General features: G+C 44.3%; 11 protein-coding genes across 11 annotated transcripts; 6 read left to right on the forward strand and 5 right to left on the reverse strand.

The window, feature by feature from the left end:
* Positions 1-295: 295 nt before the first annotated feature.
* J056_002660 (MYND-type zinc finger protein samB) lies at positions 296-2620 on the forward strand (the record flags this gene model as incomplete). Its single annotated transcript, XM_009271925.1, has 4 exons — positions 296-374; positions 433-873; positions 932-1979; positions 2038-2620. The coding sequence occupies 4 exons, from the start codon at positions 296-298 to the stop codon at positions 2618-2620; spliced, it is 2151 nt and encodes a 716-aa protein (XP_009270200.1).
* A 175-nt stretch (positions 2621-2795) lies between these two features.
* On the forward strand, positions 2796-3317 carry J056_002661 (uncharacterized protein; the record flags this gene model as incomplete). Its single annotated transcript, XM_009271926.1, has 1 exon — positions 2796-3317. One exon carries the CDS (start codon positions 2796-2798, stop codon positions 3315-3317), a length of 522 nt encoding a protein of 173 aa, XP_009270201.1.
* Positions 3318-3386: 69 nt separating this feature from the next.
* Positions 3387-4124, reverse strand: J056_002662 (Abhydrolase domain-containing protein C22H12.03; the record flags this gene model as incomplete). The annotated part of the gene is made up of 1 exon (XM_009271927.1): positions 3387-4124. The coding sequence occupies one exon, from the start codon at positions 4122-4124 to the stop codon at positions 3387-3389; it is 738 nt and encodes a 245-aa protein (XP_009270202.1).
* Positions 4125-5194: 1070 nt separating this feature from the next.
* J056_002663 (RWD domain-containing protein 1) lies at positions 5195-6346 on the forward strand (the record flags this gene model as incomplete). Its single annotated transcript, XM_009271928.1, has 2 exons — positions 5195-5365; positions 5657-6346. 2 exons carry the CDS (start codon positions 5195-5197, stop codon positions 6344-6346), a joined length of 861 nt encoding a protein of 286 aa, XP_009270203.1.
* Positions 6347-6456: 110 nt separating this feature from the next.
* On the forward strand, positions 6457-9555 carry J056_002664 (Serine/threonine-protein kinase ssp1; the record flags this gene model as incomplete). The annotated part of the gene is made up of 3 exons (XM_009271929.1): positions 6457-6612; positions 6661-7566; positions 7615-9555. The coding sequence occupies 3 exons, from the start codon at positions 6457-6459 to the stop codon at positions 9553-9555; spliced, it is 3003 nt and encodes a 1000-aa protein (XP_009270204.1).
* Positions 9556-9845: 290 nt separating this feature from the next.
* On the reverse strand, positions 9846-10961 carry J056_002665 (60S ribosomal protein L4-B; the record flags this gene model as incomplete). The annotated part of the gene is made up of 1 exon (XM_009271930.1): positions 9846-10961. The coding sequence occupies one exon, from the start codon at positions 10959-10961 to the stop codon at positions 9846-9848; it is 1116 nt and encodes a 371-aa protein (XP_009270205.1).
* Positions 10962-11180: 219 nt separating this feature from the next.
* J056_002666 (putative methyltransferase C2A9.10) lies at positions 11181-12203 on the reverse strand (the record flags this gene model as incomplete). Its single annotated transcript, XM_009271931.1, has 6 exons — positions 11181-11209; positions 11257-11365; positions 11413-11692; positions 11742-11922; positions 11981-12121; positions 12173-12203. The coding sequence occupies 6 exons, from the start codon at positions 12201-12203 to the stop codon at positions 11181-11183; spliced, it is 771 nt and encodes a 256-aa protein (XP_009270206.1).
* Positions 12204-12247: 44 nt separating this feature from the next.
* J056_002667 (uncharacterized protein) lies at positions 12248-14082 on the forward strand (the record flags this gene model as incomplete). Its single annotated transcript, XM_009271932.1, has 6 exons — positions 12248-12293; positions 12392-12735; positions 12778-12924; positions 12972-13067; positions 13114-13411; positions 13460-14082. 6 exons carry the CDS (start codon positions 12248-12250, stop codon positions 14080-14082), a joined length of 1554 nt encoding a protein of 517 aa, XP_009270207.1.
* A 734-nt stretch (positions 14083-14816) lies between these two features.
* Positions 14817-16600, forward strand: J056_002668 (Ribosome biosis protein RLP24; the record flags this gene model as incomplete). Its single annotated transcript, XM_009271933.1, has 6 exons — positions 14817-14977; positions 15029-15137; positions 15921-15969; positions 16016-16067; positions 16116-16206; positions 16256-16600. 6 exons carry the CDS (start codon positions 14817-14819, stop codon positions 16598-16600), a joined length of 807 nt encoding a protein of 268 aa, XP_009270208.1.
* A 117-nt stretch (positions 16601-16717) lies between these two features.
* Positions 16718-19616, reverse strand: J056_002669 (Stress-activated map kinase-interacting protein 1; the record flags this gene model as incomplete). The annotated part of the gene is made up of 5 exons (XM_009271934.1): positions 16718-17383; positions 17429-17814; positions 17861-17935; positions 17982-19546; positions 19594-19616. 5 exons carry the CDS (start codon positions 19614-19616, stop codon positions 16718-16720), a joined length of 2715 nt encoding a protein of 904 aa, XP_009270209.1.
* A 104-nt stretch (positions 19617-19720) lies between these two features.
* On the reverse strand, positions 19721-20886 carry J056_002670 (L-asparaginase 2-4; the record flags this gene model as incomplete). Its single annotated transcript, XM_009271935.1, has 2 exons — positions 19721-20234; positions 20285-20886. The coding sequence occupies 2 exons, from the start codon at positions 20884-20886 to the stop codon at positions 19721-19723; spliced, it is 1116 nt and encodes a 371-aa protein (XP_009270210.1).
* Between the last annotated feature and the right edge of the window lie 1521 nt (positions 20887-22407).

Below are 22407 nucleotides of genomic sequence, written 5' to 3' on the forward strand. Positions count from 1 at the left end.
AGGATGCAAGAGATAAAACAGGTAAAAGCGTGGATTTCGATGAAAATTCAAGTTGGTTAAATCCCAAGTGATCTCTATGGCCCCATCTATCGCATATGCCATATCTCTGCCATTTTCGGCGGTGATGAGAGATGAGTAGATCCGAATACAAGGGGACTATTTAGCTGCTGCTACGCATACGAATCCCCCTACTACCATAGCCACACGATTTAAATTCAGTCACCGGGATTTGCACGCGATTTAATCTCTTGGACTCGTACCGTCAGCGGACTAAACGAGATACTGCGAATTAAATATGAGGGAAAGCAATTTCTCTAATCCAGCACAGAACAGAGCATCGTGTGTTGTTTCCACGTCTTTCTACGACCGCAAAGGTGAGCACACGCTCTAATTACACGCAGCCCACACGGCTCACACAGTCCACACGATCAGCACTCGATGCACGCGATCCAGTAGCACTCATCAACTCACTCACTAACCTCCAATACCTCACCTCCGTTTCCCAGAAAGTCAGAGATATCGTGGCGTATGACGGTGGAATTGAGCGACTTGTGAGGATCATGAAGTGGGCAATGTCTATTTTGCTTGTCCCAGGCGCTTCTGCAACTCCAACGCCTTTTCTACTCGCTCCCGATCGTGGTTCACAGCCTCTGCAAGGCGTGTATGACAGGCAGATTCTTTATATCTGGACTTTATCATTTCAGTGTTGCGTAAACATTGGCGTCAGGGGTTCTGAAGAGCTCCGCACAAAGGTCGTTCAAGCTGGTGTGCTTGATGTCGCAGGCGCTATCCTCGGGACTTGGAAAGCTTCAATGGATAGGTACAGATTGAAAAAGATTAAGGAGTATCACCTGCACACGATAAGCTTGAGAGGTGGGTCTTTGTCGACTACCTTGGTTTTCTAGAATCGATTACTAATACCTGTCCATAGCCTGGCTTAATGATCAGAATAATCGCAAGGCAAGCAAATTGTCCGAATCTGCTGAGCCCTCTGCAACACCGGAATCTACCCTTCTTGGTGACGAGGAGCCGATCACGGGTCTCGGACAAGTGCATGTATCACAAGTGTCACCCATGCCACCCGCCGTTCCGAACAGCACTCCAATTTTCACAGATCAGGTTAATGAGCACGACCAGCCTGAGCCATCGACATCAACTCAGACTGAAGCATCAGAATCAAGGTCGTCGAGTGTCGTCCAATCGGAGGATGACGTTGAGGAACAACCTGAGACAAACAATTACGTAAGATCGAGATCGGGGACAGTTGTTCCATCTAGTCAACAGACCATCATAAATTCCCAACCGACGCCTGCAAATACTCCACAAGTAGTTGCAGGAATAGAAAATCAGCAACAGGAAACACCTCAACCAGGGCAAACGATGCAACCAGCAGCAGTAGCACAACCCACCCAGCCGACACAACCTACGCAATCTACACTACCAACACAATCTACCAACTCATCACCCGTTACTCGCAGACCAATTGAGCATATAGAATATTTCAGGCCTGAAGAGAATACTATATACCGTGAAGAGGACGTTCTACTTGCTTTACAATTACTAGCATATATCTCAAAATACCCACACATAAGAGAAGGATTTCAAGCACCTTCACGCGCATGGCAAGTTGGTAGACCATCATTTGATCCTGAAGAGAGTCCAATTGACAGACTTAGCTATAGAGATCATTATAAGAGGAACTTATTCTATATCGTCGAGTCATTCACCTATGAAGGACACATTGATGATCCTACATCGATATACCTCCCTTCAGAGATCAGGTATTGGGCAGGAGTAACGATGCGGAATGCGTGTCGGAAGCATGAGTCATTTAATGGTATTAGGCAATGTGCCAATGTTGCATGTGGCAAGTGGGAGACATCTCCCAAGGAGTTTGCCAAGTGCAGGATCTGCAGAAAGGCCAAGTACTGCAGTAAGGAGTGTCAAAGCAGAGCGTGGCGCGTAGGACATAGATTCTGGTGAGTGAAAGAGTGATGATTAGGAATAACTAGGTTAATATTTGAAATTTAACTGCAGGTGTCAAACACGATCGGATATGACGAACGAGAGCGACAACTATATAGCGCCATACCTGGCACGCGATAATCAGCAGACGCCGCGCATGCGACCAGAGGCACAACCAACGCAGCAGATGCCTCAACCAGCATCACCACTCACCACATTCAACCAGATAAATCGTGATATTGACAACTGGACGAATATGGGTGTAGAGACGGATACGACGGGAAACATGACGAATATGGCCAACATGACTAACATATTCGAGGATGATTTCAGGGGCTTCACTGGGATGGATGGGGGTGGAAATGCACAGCAGAATCAATTTCAACTAGCGCCTTTGCGATTTGATGAGAATAATCCAGCCGCGGCGTTTAACACGGTGACGACGGCGACGGCTGCAGCTGCAGCTGCAGCTACGGAAGATACACCGTCGCCGCCTACACAGTCAGTGTCGCCCGCATTGACAGCTTCGATTAGTGACGGTGCTGAAGAACGCGAGAGACGGAACCAAACGCAGGACTATCTTCCTCGCACTCGCTCCGCACTTTCAGAGGTACTCACAGTATCTACTGAAGAGCAGGAGATGCAAGTGGATTGAGGGTCAGCCTCCTTTAATAATTTGCATAATAACATTGATAAAGATATAGTAATTATTTCACACATTGATTTAAGATAAAAGACAATTGAACAAGTAAGATAAGAAACATAAATGAGCATTTCTGCATTTCTGCATTTTTACAAATTAAATAGGCTGGCTTTGCGACATCTGGGTGATGATTTCAAGGTGGGCAGTACAGCGAAGCGCAAGCCAGTGGAGCAAGCGAGGGAGGGAAAGTAGTGTGCCAGAGGGTTCTCGAGAGTGGGTGAAGAAGCTTCCAGCATTGAGCAAGAGTATCCCAGAAGATGCAATCGCCATCACGCACACACGTAGCTCGGGCAGTGGGGGGCAGCATGTGAACAAGACGGCGAGCAAAGCAGTAGGGCGAATGGGAGTGGTACAGGAGTGGTTACCTGCTTATGTGCACACAGCGCTACGAATTGACCCCCACTACGTCCGTTCGAGCGACGCAATCGTTGCAGCAGACTCGAGCAGCCGGTCAGCACAACAGAATGCAGCGTGTGTGAGAAGGCGTATTGCGCAAATTATCGCTCATGCTAGCTCCCGCAACATTCCCGGAGATACTGCCCCAGCCAAGTCGCAGCGTGTAGAGCAGCTCAAGCGCAAGGAAAGCGCGAGCATGGAGAGGCGCAAGAAAATGCACAAGGAAAAGAAACAGCTGAGACGAGGCGACTAATGTACTGAACCGATAAAGTGATATAGATGAACATGTAAGTAAATTAGTACACGACTATTGCGATATTCTTTACAACGCCCGGTCATTCTCAACAGCTTCCCGCACCAGCTCGACAAAGTCAGCAGGTTTCTCCGTGTGCACAAAGTGGCCAGCGTTGAGTGTATGTAGCTGCATATTGGGGAAGAAGCGCTTGGCGAGTGGGATATTCTTGTGGTTGAGATAACTGCTATGCTCGCCCTTGATAAAAGTTGTAGGTTTATCAAACACTGCATTGCTCTGCTCGCCGAAAGGGAAGTCACCGATAGCGTCTATAGAATCGCGGAGGATATCGACAGGGATTCTGAATTTGTAGAAGCCAGTATCCTTATTCATCTCCGCGTTAGTGAGAAGGAATTGTCTTATAGCCATATTGCTTTCGACCTTTTTGAGCATCTCGTCAGCCTCCTTCTTGGAACGCACGTTAGCGTGTTCGATGTCTACCATAGTCTGCGTATAAGCGAGGAACTCTTCCGATATGGATGCTCTCTGCGGCGACATATCAGCGACGATGAGACGACGGAGGAGATGCGGCTGTGCTAGCGCTAACGCCATCACGACTTTACCGCCCATCGAATGTCCGAGGAGGGTGACGTTGTGGAGGTTGTGCGATTCGATGAATTGAGATACATCCGCTGCCATGTGAGCGTAGTCGTGAGGCGTTGCGTGTGGAGAAGTGCCGTGGTTGCGCAAATCGAGCGTGTAGATGGAGCTGTGCGTTTTGGTTGCCATGTTACGCGCCAACGTCCGCCAGTTCTGCTTGGATCCCATCAGTCCGTGGCAGACTACAATCGGCTCAGAGTCTAAACTCCCCTCTATTTTCTCATATGCGAGGTTGACCGTGGAGAGTTGTCTAAGGTGAGAGTGTGTTTTGAGTGGCACAGTTGAAGTGGCTGCTATGAATCCTCTACATGCTCCTCCTCTAAATGCTGCCCTATTTAACGCTGATATAGTTGACAGTATCATGACGCCGTACAAAAAAGACTGAGTGTGATGATGCAATGCGAAGATATTTAGAAAAACACGAAAAATACCAAGATAATGCAAAGAGATGCTAAGAATAAGCGTAAAACTCAGTGAATATTAGCAAACCAAGTAACTAAGAGCTTTTGAGGTATTTGAGTTAATATTGAACCAGCTGGACGCTAAGCATGAACCAGCAGTAGTGGGCTGACTGAATGCAATCTGGTTAGGAGATAGAGTGTAGCCGTAGACTTGATTCTGGGCTATTGAGTTTAGCAGTAAGAGACCTAAACGTTGTCTTCTGTGTTTGTTGATTACGTGTATGCGGTGAATAGCAAATTTGACTTTTACAGGTGAGTGAATGTTGATGATAAGATTCGAGTGTGATGCTTGGGAGTGTAAGCTGTATGCAACATTCCAAGGAGAAGTAATTGCAGAAGCAATAATGTGATTATCGCGTAGAATCATGTAAGATGAAGATTTTACGAGAATTGTAGTAGTTAGCGGAGGGGAGTTCAAAGACGCGTTTAACTGATCGTGAACCTGACTTAACGCGTAATATAGTTTCGAATTCAGCTTTATATTATTATAATCAATCTTGAGTAGAGTGATATCACCCGATTGATGAATAATTTTGATTGATTTGTTTGGCTTAAGCTTCCAAGTCATACCGTGTACTAAGTTATTATGAAATAGGTCGTGTAACTTTGATTCCTTCAAATTACCACGCGTGTACTTGAATTGACATGTATTACAAGATATAATACTCATGTTTGATTGACCAAAGTTGAGATAAGATTGTTTATACCTGTGTACTTCTATGGTCTAATCAAATAACAAACCAATAAACTCCACTTACATCATCAAACTTCACAACGATGACCGAGATGTCAGAGCAAGCCAAACTCGACCAATTTATATCACAAAAACCACAGCAAAAATACAAATTCGATGGAAAGCTGGAGAGTGATAACGTGTTAGTCTGTAGAAGTGATAACGATTGTATAGAATTGGAGATTAAACGGAATAATATGATTAATATGATGAATGTAAGTGGGTTGATTGATAGGCATAATAACATTTAACCAGCCAATAGAAATTAAACATGTTCTGTGTTCTACCTCAAGCCCCCACTGAAACTGAAATTGAATGTACCAAACTCCCTTCAGATTAACGTTCAAACGATCAAGATATTAAGTATAAATTATGAGTGGGTGGTATTTGTACGACTAGAACTCAAGGTCTCTAAATGAATAAATAAATAGATGAATTAGTTAAGGAGGAAGTTGAAGTTGGTCGACTGTAATTGATTTTAACCATTAGACTAACTTTTGACCAAGGTACTTGAATCAATCTATGCAGATGAACTAACTGTTTTATCTGATAATAAACTATCAATTAAATTAGACTCAGAGGAAGTTGAAGGTGAAGATACTATTTCAACTAATTTGTCAGTCAATTATACTCCAAAATATCCAGATGAATTGCCAGAGTTTGAAATTGATGTTTTGGAAGGTGATTTGGGTGATGAAGATGTTCAAAATTTGCACAATGACTTAGTTGATTTGGGTAATGAGAGCTTAGGGATGCCATTAGTATTTACGTTATCTTCAACGCTTAAAGATAGTTTATCAGATCTACTTCTCAATAGATTAAAATCAAAGCAACAAGTTGAATCTGATAAGAAGCAAGCAGAGATTGAAGCCGAGTTGGAGAGAACAAGAGGTACTCAATTAACAATACAAAACTTTAATGAGTGGAGGATTAACTTTATAAAGGAAAGGAACGCCAAGCTAGAGGAGGCTGAGGAAGCCCAGCTTCAAAAGCTTAATAACAAAGATAGAGAGGAATTGAAGAGATGGAATACAAGGAAATCTGGTAAACAACTATTTGAGAAGGATACAACGCTAGCAAATAGCGATTCAAATCTCATAAACGTGAATGACAAAGTGGTTGATAAGAGGGAGTATCAAGGTGTTGAAGGAGATGACGATGGTGAGCAACTCGTCCAGTTCAGTGATGGGGAATAGGCTAAATTATAAATATATATATCATTCATGGATCCATCGCCAATTATCTCCATTTATCTCGCTTTAAATCCTTGTACTTCCTTGTTTCCTAACCACCATCAAACAAACCCATGACAGATCAGACAATACTAACGTCTGAAATAATAAAATCAAGAGATGAGCATGGAAGATTACTTATAAATCAATATTTATTATTATCAGAGTTGGGTAAAGGCCAGCACGGCCGTGTGAGGGAAGCGATTGATACGGAGACCAATGAGAGATTTGTGAGCGGATAGTCACCCACTAAAATTCCATCTAATACATCATCCCAGGCTGTTAAAATGGTTGATAGAGCTCCAAAGAAACGATTACTCGGCTCGAAATCACGTCCATCAACCGCTGAAAACCATCTCCGTAAGCCGACGGATAACAAAATATGCAAAGAGATTGCAATTCTCAAAAAATTGCACCACGAGAATGTCGTGCAATTGAAGGAAATTATCGATGACGGTGGTTCAAAGACTATTTATATGATATTGGAGTTGATGAAAGGTGGTGAGATTCAGTGGAAGAATGAGCATTCTCTGCCTACAATGACAGTTAATCAGGCAAGATCCACGCTCACTGATGTAATTCTCGGTTTAGAATATTTACACTACCAAGGTATAATCCACCGTGATATTAAGCCTGCTAACTTATTATGGAATGATTCTAAGAAAGTTAAAATAAGTGATTTTGGTGTTAGTCACTTCAGTTACGCGTTATCTGCGCAGAGTCCTGATCAATCCCCTCTTTTTACTCTCAGTAGCACCACCAACAACTCCTCCACTCAACTAGACTCTTCTACTCCAAATAGCCCCACTTCCTCTGAGGAACCCCTCTTCACTGATCAAGATCTTGCTAAAACTGCTGGTAGCCCCGCTTTCTTCGCCCCTGAATTATGCTTTCAACGCTCTTCTCAATTCGATTCTAAACGTCCAAGAATTACCAACGCTATTGATGTTTGGGCTTTAGGAGTTACCCTATATTGTCTCCTCTTTGGTAAAGTTCCTTTCACTGCTGAAAACGAATTTGCTCTGTTCAACGTCATACCTGCCCAACCTGTCGAATACCCTCCTTATGCGGGCGCTGATCAACTGTCTTTGAAAGATTCTGAGGAAGGCAAACAATTGCGCGATCTACTTAACAAACTTTTTGAAAAGGATCCCACAAAGCGCATAAAACTGGCTCAAGTGAAGGTGAGTTGTGATTTTCTCATTAAATCCACTTTCTAACTTTCAATATAGTCACACCCATGGATTTTGAGAGGTATACATGAACCTTCTGAATGGCTCAAACACACCGATGTCAACGCATCCCCCGCTGTTCAAGTTACAAATGAAGAGGTTGAGTCTGCACTTAATTTCAGAACGCGATTGAAGAGGGGTTGGAGGCATATAGCAAATGCTTTCAACGCTGCTACTGGTGCAACTGGTGTACCTCGACGTGGTTCTGTCAACTCAAACAACTACAATCCATATCAGTACCACTCACAGTCAGATTTGGATGAGCACAATGACGACAATAACCCCTACGCACCGACATCAGCCGTTAAGCAATTTTACAATGCTGATTTATCTCCAGCAACAAACCAACAAACTCTTAAACAACGCAGGTTATCTTCTTTGGACAGTAGTAGTAATAGCAACAACGCAGCACCCAATCTTCAACCACCGACCCACCTCTCACGCGCGGCATCCTTGTCTTCGCAGTCGAGTAGAGCTCACAAGTCAGATCCCTCATCACGCAGACAATCGATGAACCATCTCCAGTTGAATGCCGCACAATCTCCGCGCTCGTCTTTATCTAATGAGATTGGTACATCATCGCCCAACGTAACGCAACCACCCCAATTCACCCAGGTCACGGCCCCGACACCAATACCGATGATGCGCGGTAACTCGGACACGGTCACACTCAGCAACAGCAGCAGCACGGGAGATTTTGACGAGCAGCCCACGGTCAGTCGCAGCTCAGCGGCGTCTCCTGCAGCGTCGACGGGCAAGCGCGGCACCCTGCGAGGATTCCTCAAAGGATTGACGCTCGGCAACCGTAAGACATCCGTATCCTCAAATACCTCAGCCCCTACTCGCTTTGCCTCATTCAGTGACCACCACACGGAGCGGGAAAAGAGGGAAAAGGAGATTAGGCAAAAGCAGCAGGGAGAGAGGGAGATGCACAAAGCTAGTATTTCGTCACTCTCACCCACCTCTCAACAACAAACTCCGGCGATCTTGCACGCTGCCCCGCCTTCGCCTCACTCGCCGGTGGCAGAGAGTTTGTACGACGACGATGTCGATATCGATGTGCAGCTGTCTGGACACTCAGACAGCAGCGATGAGGAGGAAGATAGTGATCAACTGCTGGCTCTCGCGCACTCCCACTCCCATTCATCTCACCTGCGTTCATCTATTGCAATGGGTGATGAAGAAGAGAGCGACGACGGCGCAGAGAGCAGCGACGCGAGCGAACTGAACCAGCCGACACAGTACTGGAGCAATAGGGGCGACGGATGGCGGCATGTCGGTATAGATGGTGTGTATGATCTCAACGAGACAGGTGATAGAGACAGGGAAGATAAGGAGGCAGTGATGGGGCTGAATAGCGCTGTTAGTGGCGATGATGCTACTAGTACAAGCACCAGCACACCCACACCTAATGTGCACTCGGAGCACACGTACTCTGAGCACTCAAATCACTCGGGGCACTCTGAGCACTCTAAGCAAGACTCCACCCCGCTCGCTCATAATAATAGCACTGCCAATGAGTCCATGACCGATACCGCCTCACTGGTTACCTTTAAAATGAAAAGGCCGCGCGAAGAGCAGACGCGAGCACAGGAAGAGCAGCAATTACAAGAAGGGCATTTACACGTAAATACATTGCAACCTTACCCTTCTCACCCTTCTCACCCCTCTTACTATGCACACCATGCTCACCACGAATATGACAGTAATAGCAGCAGTAGCAGCCAATCGAGCGAGTCAGAAGAAGGCGACACACTCGAAATCACACCACGCCGATCACGCAACTCGTCATTCGCTATCACTTCCCGCTCTCCATCCATGTCGCTCAGTCCTACAAAACTGGGCCAGGCGGCCATATTGACTGCCCCACCCGCTCCAACTGCTGCACCTGCTCCACCACCACCAACACATGGCGACGCAAGTGAGAGAGTAGATGAATAGTGATTTATTATAGATATTAAATTCACCATAGATTACATCCTCACAAGGCACACATTATATACCATCAATTATTCACTCAGACAAAGCATTCATATACACACCAAATCACACCTTCATTATTTGCATATGGAACTACAACAATCAGCTTCTCAAACCCCATTACACCTTACTTTTTTGTAGCTTTTGCGATTATACATAGCACATATGAGAAAAAAAAAACATCATTTCATGCATAAATGAAACACATTGAATGAAGTAAAACGACTTTTAAACGACTTTAAAGAGCCAATTTATGGAGCAAGCAAAGTCTCCAAGAATTCCTTACTAGCTTGACCTGAAGGAGCGCTCTTCTTAACGTTAGACTTTCTGTTCTTCTCAGACTTGAGAATTTCTTGACGACGCAATGATTGAGCGTATGGGTTAAGTCTGTAAAGAACGTTCTTGTTACGGAGAGGGTTCTTCTTTTGGGTGAATGGACGCTTAGCCTCCTTTGGTCCCTTTGGTCTAAGGACTGATTGGATTTCATCAGAGTTGATAACACGAGTAATGTCAGCATTAGCAATCTTAGCGTGTGGGAGGGTGTAGCCAAGCTTTTGAGAAGATGGCTTGTCGAAGGTACCGAAGATTTCATCCAACAATTTGAAAGCACCCTCAGTCCAGATGATGAATCTACCAATGTGACCACCAGGAGCCAATTGAAGAAGGTTAAGACGACGAACGTTGCAAAGTTCAACACCTGGAAGGTTACGGAAAGCCTTGCTAAGACCCTTGTCTTCATCGTAGACGACAAGAGGACCTCTACGTTGACGGTAGCGACGGTTACGGTATTTACCCTTACCGGCACGCTTACCACGTGAGTTGGAAACCTTGACAACATCGTCGTAAGCATCAACAGACTTGAGCAAGTCAATAGCTTGCTTGGTCTTCTGGATAGACTCGACTGAAGATGGAACAACCAATGGAACTTCTTCAAGCTGGTCAACTCTGTGTCCACGTGCCAAAACCAATGAAGGAAGTGAAGATCCGGCCAAAGCGGAAACAACAGCGAAACGGCGTTGGTTTTGGTTTACCTTGACGTGCCACTTTCTCCAAACACGAGTTGGAGCGAACATGCGACCGCTACGACACATGTTACCGAAGGCGGCTTGACCAGAACGGTGAGTACCACCACCACCAACACGTGGAATACGGGCAACAGCACGACCAGTACCCCAAGACTCAGCAGAGGTTTGGTGACCAGCTTGTGGGCTGACTGCGTATGGTTGACGCTTGTTCTTAGCAATTGACTTGTGAACAGCGGCGACAACATCCAAACGGATTGGTGCAGTCAAAACAGCTGGAAGTGGTACTGATGATGAAGAGGCTTCACCACCGTGGACATTGACGGTTGGACGAGCAGCTGACATTTCTTGAAGTTGAGCTCTTGTAAGTCGTTGAAGAAGGTGATTCGCTGATAATTTTTTTATGAGGCGTCACAGGCGAAAACTAAAATTTGTGATTTTGAGCCAATTTAAAGGCCAGATGTGTAAGTATTATGCGCTGTATTTGAATCTTCTATTCTACAATACCACTTTCTATTTCCATTTGGTATATCCTTTCGATCAGCCAAAATACTGAGAAGAAGGCTACTTTGTGTAGATTGATACTCCGCGGTCTCAACGCATGTCAGCTTAACCCCTACAAATACAAACTCATACTCACCCCGAATTCCCGTGCAATGTCGCACCTTTTTAAATCCTATCTGCTTGATCAAAATTTTCTCGAACTGAGAAGGGTCTATTTCAAGTCTATCAAAAGTTTCCTTGAGTTGCTAATGGCTTGTGAGATATGACTCTTTTCATTTCATTATCAACCCACACGCATGTCGCTCACTGCGTTCTGATACGACTTGAAAAGTTGAGCTTCTAGCACGAGTACTCCTCCATCGCTCAACATTTTATGCGCGTTATTGAAAAATTCCAAGAGCTGCTCATCACCCCCGTTCAAGTGTATCCACTTTGTGAGCGATAGTGCGAGAATGACGTTATATGACCCATCCTCAACCTCCATTCGCGTAACATCTGCATGTTTGAACTCAACATTACGCGGGAAACCTTTCATTGATTCTGGAAAAGGCACAAAGCCAAAGATGCTTGGCCTGTTTGTATTTGGTTTAGGTAGTGTGATGCACACGTGACTTCACCTACATTGATACTGGGAAGTAGTTAGGCTGGACGGTCGCTGGCTCATCTACGCGCTTCCGCTTTCCCTTTTCCTCCTCCACAGGCTTAGTCGTCGACCAAATCAGTTTGAGTTGTTTTACTGCTTTGTTGATCAAAGACGCGTCGATATCGATTCCGTGTATGACTTCAGGGGAATATCTTTGGGCTTATCGTGTGGTGTTAGCTTGTTGGCTATGTTCGCAGCGTCACCACGCCAAACACACCAATTTCAATCGCAATCTTTCCTTCGTTGCAACCAATATCAAGTATCCTCTTTCCTCGCAGCGAATGGCAGAAATCTTCGCCCAGAGCATCCAATCTGCTATCAATACCGTTCACGTTGCTCTGTCTCTTCGAGTAGTAATCTAATTTATATTTTGTAAGCAGGTGAATATGCTACAATGAATGGCTGGCACTTTTATAATTGCCGTGGATTGGCGCGCTCATCTCTTAAACTTGGACGTTGATGTCGTCGAGCAAGAGAGCACTTGATGGGACGCAGGGGACGGAGGAAGGTTCCTCTAAGCGCTTACGCAGGTGAGTTCGTGTCCTCTGTGGAGCCATCTGTAACATATGCGGCAGCAACGACAGCAGCGAATCAAGTATTCCGGCAAGCTTATCACAACCACAATCAGTACAGGACAAACTAGCGGAAGCTAAGGCAAGAGTGGCAAAGCTCACAGCGAGTTGGTCACAGCCAAACCAATCAAAAGCTCCTTCCGCTCCGTCTGCTCCGCCTCAAACACCAGATCTCAGCACTTCCATCGCAAAGAGCAGAGCAGAAATTGCACGCAAGACGCATGAAATGAAGCAGCGCACTCAATCGCGCATAAATCCTCATCTTGAAGCCAATCGCACCGATACCAAAGCACCCGGAAGTGGTTTAGGCACTACAAGCCATCCTCTATTGGCCAACGCCTCCTCACCAGCGTCCCCAGCGTCGACTAAACCTGCTGCGCCCAAATTCACGTCTGTAAAGGTGCGTCATCGACGTGATATGAGCGGTGCTAACATTGCACAGGCAAATAAAGGCGCAGCTCCAGCCGCTTCAGCTAACCCTTACCTTCAAGCAGGAGATGCTAACGAAGTTCCTGCTAAACGCAAACGTCAAATGGTCTTCTCTAGGCCTGGAAAGTATATAGCTCAAGCTGATGCGGTACGCAATGAAGTCAGTCCAGTCGAAATCACATGGTCTCTTCTCACAATCATCTACAGGCCAAACTAGAAGAATTAAAGCGTAAAATTGATGAGAATGCCAGGAAAGCTGGTATCACTGGTGAATCTGAAGCTGCATCTGAGCGTGCTTTGAAGGTGAGCATGCTTTCATATGCTTATTTTTTCTAACGATGCACTTCAGAGACCACCTCCGCCTGCTGTTGAGTGGTGGGATCAACCATTGTTAAACAACCCTGAATCATATCCTGATGATGTCCACAATGACTCAAAAATTCACTCAGATGACAGTCTCATCACTCTTTACGTTCAGCATCCTATTCCTATACCTGCTCCTCACGACAGATCCAAGTTCGCCGCTCTCGATATGAAGTTGACAAAGAAGGAAATGAAGAAGATGCGCAAACAGAGACGACAAGGGGAGTTGAGTGATAAGAGAGATAGAATTAAGATGGGACTGCTTCCTCCAGACCCTCCGAAGGGTGAGTTACTGATTTTTTGCTGAAGCACTGCTAATTTTACCACTATAGTCAAACTATCAAATCTCATGCGCGTCTTGGCAAGTGACGCCATCCAGGATCCTACAAAGGTAGAGGCTAAAGTGCGCAAAGATATGCACAAGCGCAAGGCTGAGCATGAGCGTGCAAATGAGGAGAATAAGTTGACGAGAGAGGAGAGGCACGAGAAAGACGACAGTAAGAGAGCGGAAAATGAGAAAACGAGGGGTACACGTGCAGCAGTCTTTAAGGTGAGATATATGAATAACCCATCGCATCAATTTAAGGTACGCAAAAATGCTCAGCAACATGGCCTGTCGGGATGCTGGTTGCAAAATGACAAGTTTCACTTTATATACATTGAAGGAGGAGAGAAGAGCGTAAGAGCGTACAAAAGATTGATGACAGTGCGCATCGACTGGACGGAAGAGCCCAGAGGCGGTACCGATAACCAGGACGACCAAGGGGAGATTCAACAGCAGCAATCGCTGGCTGATAACTACTGTCGCCTTATTTGGGAGGGACCAGCGCGCGATAGACTGTTCAACCGCTTTTTGACTAAGGAAATGCAGAGTGACAGGGAGGCAAAGGAGTTTCTGGGCGAGTCGCTTGCAAACTACTGGGATACAGCCAAAGTGCACACTTTGGAAGAGTGATTACAATGATTGGACCAGGCATCTACCAAGCAATGCATTGCCTTATTTATTAAGCTTCGGAGTGTCGCGTGAGGTGTGCTCGTCTGACCTCATCCGTAGGAGCTAGATTGCATCAGATAGGATATTTTCATGTGGCAACACGCTTTAAAGTGAAGCAGTTGGAGTACTAATTAGTACATAGCAGCCAAAGCTCAAATACTGATGGCATTTAGATTATGAGGTCACTTATGCAGGGGAAGCTGACAGCCTTATAAGAGATCCAATCATATTTTACAATTCTCTCTACCAAACATTCATCAAACAAATTAAAGTGAGAATTGTAGTATTCATCGATGCAGCAGACTAACGACAAACCCTCAGCAATGCAATACACTCAAGTTCTCGTAAACAACGGTTGCTCATGTAGCTGTGAGGATTAATTTTGAAATGGAGATAAGCACTAACACTTGTTACAGGTGGTGATCAATGCCAATGTAAGGAGCTGAAATAGCAGCGCAAGCTTACCGCCTAACTCACAAACTCCAGGTGGCCAATCTTGCACTTGTAGCAAGTAAAGTTCAAGTAGCACACAGCACTTAGCACGGTCTTGATGACGACGCATCCTAGACCGACATGAAGACTGTCTGTAATATAATGTATGCTTTTATATTCTTACCTTTTTGCGTGTATGTGATGTATTTATGTCTTCTTGGTGTCTTCTGTGCACTGTCTCTTTCCGTCTTGACTACCACCAAATGCCTAGCCACTACAATACCCACGCAAGAAGAAGGCGGAACGCGTTGTGGCGCAAGAACATTATCACCGCCATTCTCTCTCTCATACTAGGATTTGTCTTGTTCAAAGTGCTCCAAGCTCGTATGAGCGATACGAGACCGCGAGTCACGCATGCGGACAGGTAAGCATGTTTCCTGCACCCACAACACCACACTCATACACTCCACTACAGATACTCAAAAGAATACAAATACAGACCAGCGGCTAGCCCAATCGTCACCGAAGTCCTCGATGACGGTACTATCAGACTCCGTGGCGCAAACCACCACGACACGCATGCCGTGTGGAGAGATGAATTGTAACCATTCATATATCATTTCATATCCTTTCGTCGCGTTTGTTGGGTAGTGCTTTGGGCAGGCTTCATGCTGTCATATTGAGTGGTTTTGTGTTTCATTTTTCAATATGACATATCTTAAGACACTCAAAAACTCAATAAAGCTCATCTGAATTTAATTCGAAAGATATGAGCGTAGTCATTGTCTTGTCGGAAAAGCAGAGGCAATCATAAAGAACATTAGTGTGGAAACATAACTGAATAAACTCGATTGTTTTATTCTTATACGAATTTCATTCGCTTCCTCTCCAGCTACAAAAATTAGCCTGCATCAGGTTAACTTCTACCAGAGTTAATTCCTTATATCGCTCTGGAAAAAAGGACAAAAACAAATGACACTTTACTAGTGATGCGCTACTACCACTGAGCTATATCTGCTGGTTTGCAGATACCAGGGATCGAACCTGGGACCTCATCATAACAAGTAATCATTCGAATTGAAGAACCGTTATACTACGACTTCTCTGAAAATCACTTATTAATGCCAAAACAATATCTGCCAATAATAATAATTTAAAATTACCTCAAACCCACTTTGATCCGTCCAATTCATATAAAAGTAGAATAGCAAGAGCTGCTGTTATATGGGAAAAATCTAAATCTTTAGAAATCAGAATTAAATATTCTTAAGAAATTTGCTGATGGAGGTTCGATCTCCTGTTATCGAGTGCCGCCAGGATGGTGAGTATAGTGGAGCGGGTTCAGGACGACAGCTAACACCAGCTAGCGTATTGATCATTGTTACTTCTGTTCTGGAAACGTATACCCAGGTCATGGTGAGTTTTGACGACGGAAAGAAGAAGGCTCTAACCATAGCGACAGGAACTGCATTCGTGCGCAACGACAGCAAATACTTTAGATTCTGTTCATCAAAGTAAGTTCATTTTTCTACCTCACCAGCCCACCACTAACGAGCGAGCAGATGCCATAAGAACTTCAAGATGAAGCGTAACCCACGTAAGCTCAGATGGACCAAGGCGTTCCGTAAGGCTGCTGGCAAAGAGATGACGATTGTGGGTGTCGATCTATGGCTACGACTCACCGTCTAATCACTCACCGCAGGACTCTACACTCGAATTTGAGAAGCGTAGACACGTTCCAGTCAGATACAACAGAACATTGGTCGCAACCACGCTTAAGGCAATGAAGAGAGTTGGAGAGATTCGCAAGCGTCGTGAAGTTGCATTTTGGAAAAACAGAATGGCAGCCAACTCGCAAAGGCGCAAGCTGGCAGACAAGAAGGAAGTATCTAAATCTATTAATCTTCTCCCTGGTATCAAAGCAAGCACCAAAGCAGCCGCATCTGCTCAAACAGCAAAGCAAAAAGTCAAAGTACCAAAGAACAAGTCTTCAAATCTTGCTTCTGCAGGTGGTTCCGGACAAAAGATGACTATGGATATGGACTAAGCTTTGAGCGGAAGTTTACTCCACTCTTCCTTTAAGAATCTACTTCAGCCGGTACACAAAAGCTAATCTTTAATTTAACTATGCATCTTGTACAAATATCTTGAATTAGACAACTTTCTAGTCGTAATTCGTATACTCATTCTTGGACGCTATTCTCGCAAGTTGGTTACGTTCGCTTTTAAACAGCGCCATAAGATTCTTTACTTGAGTGATAATCTCATTTGCCTCTCTAACGCTCTCAGCTTCGAATTCATACCGCTTGACGTGATTTCCACCACGCCAGAAATCCAACTTAAAGTGATGCTCGCCCTTCTTGACTTGCTTGCATGCTTTAATGTTAGCTGCGTGATACGAGCGTGTCTTTGTACTTGAATCGATCAGCGCGGCCTTCTGTTCATGAGGCATGAGATGTATCCAGTCACCATCGATAGCGAGTGTACGCTCATGTTTACCGACCAATCCCAATATACGCCTATTAACAGTATACTTCCGATAAGCTGATGTGTAATCGAGAGATGGACTTGTGCCCTGGCGCGACCCGATATTACTTTTATGATCCTTGCTCAGGCGCTTGAATATCGACGCGTTGGGGTTTGTACTCCTCGCCATTTCCATACGTCTGTCCAGACGCAAATCAGCATCAATGTGTGAGCGCTTGATCAGCATCAGTGAGGAGACACCCTCTAGTGAAGCAACTGTTCTATCTAACGGTATAACTAGTGCTGCAGACTTGACCAGCAATGCCCAGCTATTTGGATTCTTGAGATTCTTCTTGGTACACACCTACACAAGTTAAGAAAGCGTAAGCATCGACACACAGTGACTCACCATTTCTAGAACGTCCTGCAGGTACATATCGCTCGGAACACTAACAGTGGTCGTGTAGCTTACATCAGCTGTTGGATGTACCTCTATTCGCAGGTATACGCTAGGGGCGAGCGAGCTACTAACACCAGCAGTTGCACTTCTAGACAATGTAGGAGTAGCAACCTGGTTGCTGTGTTCGATCGCACCCTCGAGTGATGTTGACGAGGTAGTGTTGACATTGCCCGGTGCCAGCATTGGGTTGCCGTTTGAGGTCTTAGTGTTATTGCTGTTGTTGTTAGTACTGTTGTTATTTATGCTGTTGCTATTTGCGGTGCTTGTGAATGGATCAACCGTTATGCGTGATTGGCGACGTTGGACTTTCGATACCGCAAGCTGATTCGAGCGTACTTTGATAGTGTGTCAGATAAATCACAAATTCATTAAAGGGCCCACCTTGTGGCACTGTAGCTTCGCAAATAGCAAGTTCATCGAAAGAGAATTTGGACACCGGCCTAAATCTATCGAGGGCTGAGAGCGATCAGAAAGTGAATTTCACACAAAGACAATCACAAACCAGGGAAGTCCTCATCGACCTCGCCATCTTCCTCAACAATTCTCAGATTCCATCCTTCAGGGGACCACCTGACATTATCGGTAGAGCTACCCAACATGCCCTTGATATCCTTCTCCCTCTGCTCGACAAACAGGTACAAACCAAAACCAATGACCTCTTCACATGTGGCATCCTTGCGTATTTGCATACGTAGGGGCTCTTTAGGTCTTGATGAGTGAGGAAAGTACAAGCTGAGATTGACAGATGAACCAATCTCGCTCGCGTCCATCGCAGCATATAGCCTCCTGAATGGGTTTTCCGAGGTCGATTTACCAATCTGCGATGCTTTTTGAGCCTCAGACTTGGTCTGTATGAGCTTGGTGAGCGCTGAGGTGCCTTGCTGAGGTGGTAGATGCGGACGTTTTTTGAGAAGATTGTCCTTGTTCAGATCTTTCTCCTTCTCTTTGTCCATCTTTTGAACTATCTTTGGATCTACCTTTCTGTCGTCAATATCGCGAGCGGCGCTAGTGGACACTGAAGCTGATCTGAACCTGTTTACGACAGCGCTCTGTGGACTTTGGCTGGGGTCATTTGTAGCAGCTGGTGCAAGCTGGGTTTCCTGGTTGATCTCTTCAACTGCACTTAAGCTATTACCTCTAGTCATTGTAATCGGTCTCTTTGAGTCAAGTAGTCTGGTGGTATTGTTGTAAACAGCAAGAGCGAGAGGACTGTGAGGAGGTGCTGCGACTGGTAATGGTGGACTTGTTGTGTAGACCTTGCCAGTATGTTCATCGGGTATCTTGGGAGTTATACGTGGCATTTGTTGCTGTCTAAAATCATCCTCGTCGTCTGCATCAGCAGTCGAAGTGCTCGCGCCTCTTGGCCTAGTCTCTAAAGCAGAGTGGGTATTTCTAACGTTTACTGGCGGTATATTGTCATTAATAGATAAAGTTTGATTGATTGAATTGGGTAGTTGAGAGTTAATTTGAGAATTGACCTGAAATGAAGCAGAAGAAGGTGAAGTAGCATTCCTCATCAATTGAGAATCGTAGTCAACGACGTAATCGTCGTCATCCTCATCAGATTGTATTGTGTGTATGTTATCTGTATCAGAGTCATTTTCCTCTCTATGGACAACGACAGAAGGGGGTTCATCATGACTAGAATCTACGTCACTCTTTTGAGGGTTAAGAGTCTGTTGAAGTTGATCACGTTGATCATTAACTGGTATACGTCGCCTTCTATTGACGTTGTTCACATCCTGTGACTTTCTAGCGTTCGTACGCATACTCAAAGCCAATGAGCGACCAGGACCAACGATAGTCTGCGTATATTTCAAGCTAGAACCTCTGGTTTGTGGTAAATCATCCGCTTTAAGAAGATCAGCAGAAGATTTCGAAGATTGATTTGGTGTAGAAGAATAATTAAAAGTTGGGGAGTTTGGAGTATTTTCAATCTCAGGCCATTTTTCAATATCTGTCAGTCCAGCTGCGTTTACGTAAGGATTTCTCGTCGATTTTGCTAATTTAAGTGGCGTAGATGAAACGTGACGTAAAAATGATAACCGTAGTAGTTGCATATGATAGCTGTTATTGTTAATTGAACCAGTCTCTAAATTTTCACCAAAACTCACTCTGTATCTGTAACCAAGCTCATGATGGTAATTATTAAGACAAAAAAATCACAAAAATCACTCAATATTAAAATATCTTGGAATTTTACAGGCAATTGAATCCCTCTATTGCTCATATCTATAAAATTTATTGGTGGAAGATTGCTGAGCGTAAATCGCCCTCAAACAACTCTCTAATTTGATCCATATTATATCCGTTGGCTAATGCGAGTTCCAAGTATACCTTTGCTTGTGCTGCTTTCACGTATCCTGACTTGATGTATGATGCTGAAGATGCGTCTTCCATTGGTACAGATGCTCCGTAAATTGGCTTAGCAGAAACGACGACTGGTATTCCTTGATCAACCACCTCGTTGATTGCGTCTACTGCGAATGATGGGATTGATCCTTCACCCACTCCTTGAATTACTATTCCCTCTGAGCCTAATGATGCTGCAGCGGTGATGAGACCTGAATCAAAATCTTGTGAACCATAAATCATGTCAACCTTTGGAAGCGAGGTGGCGTTGTTCTTAAGTGTCTCATCAAGGTTGAAAGTCTTCTTGAACGTTGGCTGTGCTTGAGTGTAGTAGAAGTATGGCTCGTAGTTGAGGAATCCACCAATTTCTGCGTTCTTCTCATCGAAAGCGTCCATGTTGTTGCTTTGTAACTTTCTCAGCGAATATCAACTATTCTAAATATTAAGACTCACGCGTTCATCTTGCTAGTGTAGAATGCTGATTGAATTCTGTCGTTCAAAACAACCATCGCGCCTCTGCCCTTGGCCTTTTCAGAACCAGCTAAAGTGATGGCTTCTAATAAGTTACCTTGACCGTCTGAGCTAACAGCAGTACCTGGTCTCATTGAAGCTGTAACGATAACTGGCTTGTTGCAGTTAATCAGAGAATCGAGAAGGAATGCTGTCTCTTCGACGGTATCGGTACCCTCAGTGATCACAACACCAGCTTGATCTGAATCAGGTGCGCAAAGGAGATCGTTGGTAAGCTTAGCAATGTCAACCATATCGCTAGAAACAAATGCCTCAGAGGCTTTGTTGCTGTATTGGATAGCGGACACATTCGCACGAGTGTCTAGATCAGGGATCCTATCCATAACGGTTTTGATTGGAATAACGCCAGCTTCGTAGCCAGTGGTGTCGAATTCAGATCCAACACCTGCAATAGTGCCACCAGTTCCAATCACGGTAACATTTGGTACGTCAGTTTTTTCTTGACGAGCTTCGACTGGTGCTGTTGCAGGTGCTGCTGCTGCAAGAGCTGCGGCGGTAAGGGTTGAAAGAGCTTCGAAACGCATGAAGATGGTTGTGGTTGTGGTTAAAGAAAGATCGCTTTCAAATTAGCTCAAAATCTAATCAAGAAGTGATCAAGATCAGTGCTCGCTTAGCAGCGGAACCGATATGTATGGAAGGACACCTGAGCATATGTACGGATACCAGCGGTAGCTAAAATATCCCGTGGATGCCGACCATTTTCACGCTCCTTCATTATACGCTTTGTTCGCCGCAAAATGAAACCTGCCTCACGCAAGCAATCTGTTGAGCCAAGCAAGAGCCAAGCAATTCATTAGATGTAGCCAAGGCAAAGACAAATATGTTTTAAATATACCAAGACGAAACTACGATACAGCTCGCTTACATATTGCGAAAGACTAAAAGAGTTCCGATAAAAAGAATCCGATAAATCTCAGATATGAAGGAAATTGATCTAAATGGCGTAAAAATTGAAGTATTATATAATGATACGTGGATTCGTTCTCATTATCACATTTCGGAGTTGCTGGTGGTTGTAATTCATGTTGATCGACAGCGCAGTCTAGACTGTTTAGAGAAACATGACAATTTATTTTAAGTACATTCTTGAATGTCGAACTCGGCTTTAATATTCATTTTAATACATGAGACATTTCGGCTTCGGAGACTGACGTCCGCTAAGAGCACCGAATGAGAAAAGATGAGAATAAAAATAGCATTGTTGGATAGTTTCAGATTTCTGTGATGTACTCGTTAATTGTTTGATTAAACTATTTTATTTGAATGACTGATTCTAAAGAGCCTCACTGTACCAATTGTCGAGGATCCATGTGATCAAAGATACGCTTCAGCTTTGCAAAAGAAAGTGGCGTGATGGGATTTCAGAAGCTAGAAGCATTCTGACTTATGAATTCAGGCGTGTAAGAGCATACTTTAAAGTTATTCTGTAGGCTACAAATTGTTATTGATGTAAAATTGAGTTTGAGACATGATAATTTTATTATGCTTGCTATTTAGTTAAGTGCAGTCTGATTTTTGTATACAATTCATGCATTCGTTGTAAAACTGCGTGACTTGGTGCATTCAACGATGTTCTCGTTTGGAGTTTTACTGTTTATCTAAACACAGGCAAAACATTAAAAAATACTACAGCCTGATTGGAAACAAATTACTTCAAAACCACATTAGTTTTAATTTTATGAGAAGCGTGATAGCAAGATTTTTCTCATTTCATCATTGAGCTTAGGAAGAATTTGCTGCAGAAATATTCTTCTTCCAGTAGTAGCAGAAATCATAATATGTAGTCAAAAGTGTTACAATGAGTTATAATCTCCGCCTATCGATACTTCTTGTGCACTGGAAGCTGACAATTTTAGTGACTCAAATGAATGCGGTTCTTGGCATGTGGCCGTAAATTGAGAGGTAACTACGTGGAGCTACCGGAGGCGCGCGGGTGGGTGCTGAGATGGTTTTTAAAGAACTCGTAGAGAGGCATCTACTCTCAAGAGAGCAGTGTAGAAGATAGATCGAAATCGTAATATATAGATGATGATGATGATGAAATA

Source organism: Wallemia ichthyophaga (assembly GCF_000400465.1).
Source record: "Wallemia ichthyophaga EXF-994 unplaced genomic scaffold scaffold23, whole genome shotgun sequence".
Lineage (NCBI taxonomy): Eukaryota > Fungi > Basidiomycota > Wallemiomycetes > Wallemiales > Wallemiaceae > Wallemia > Wallemia ichthyophaga.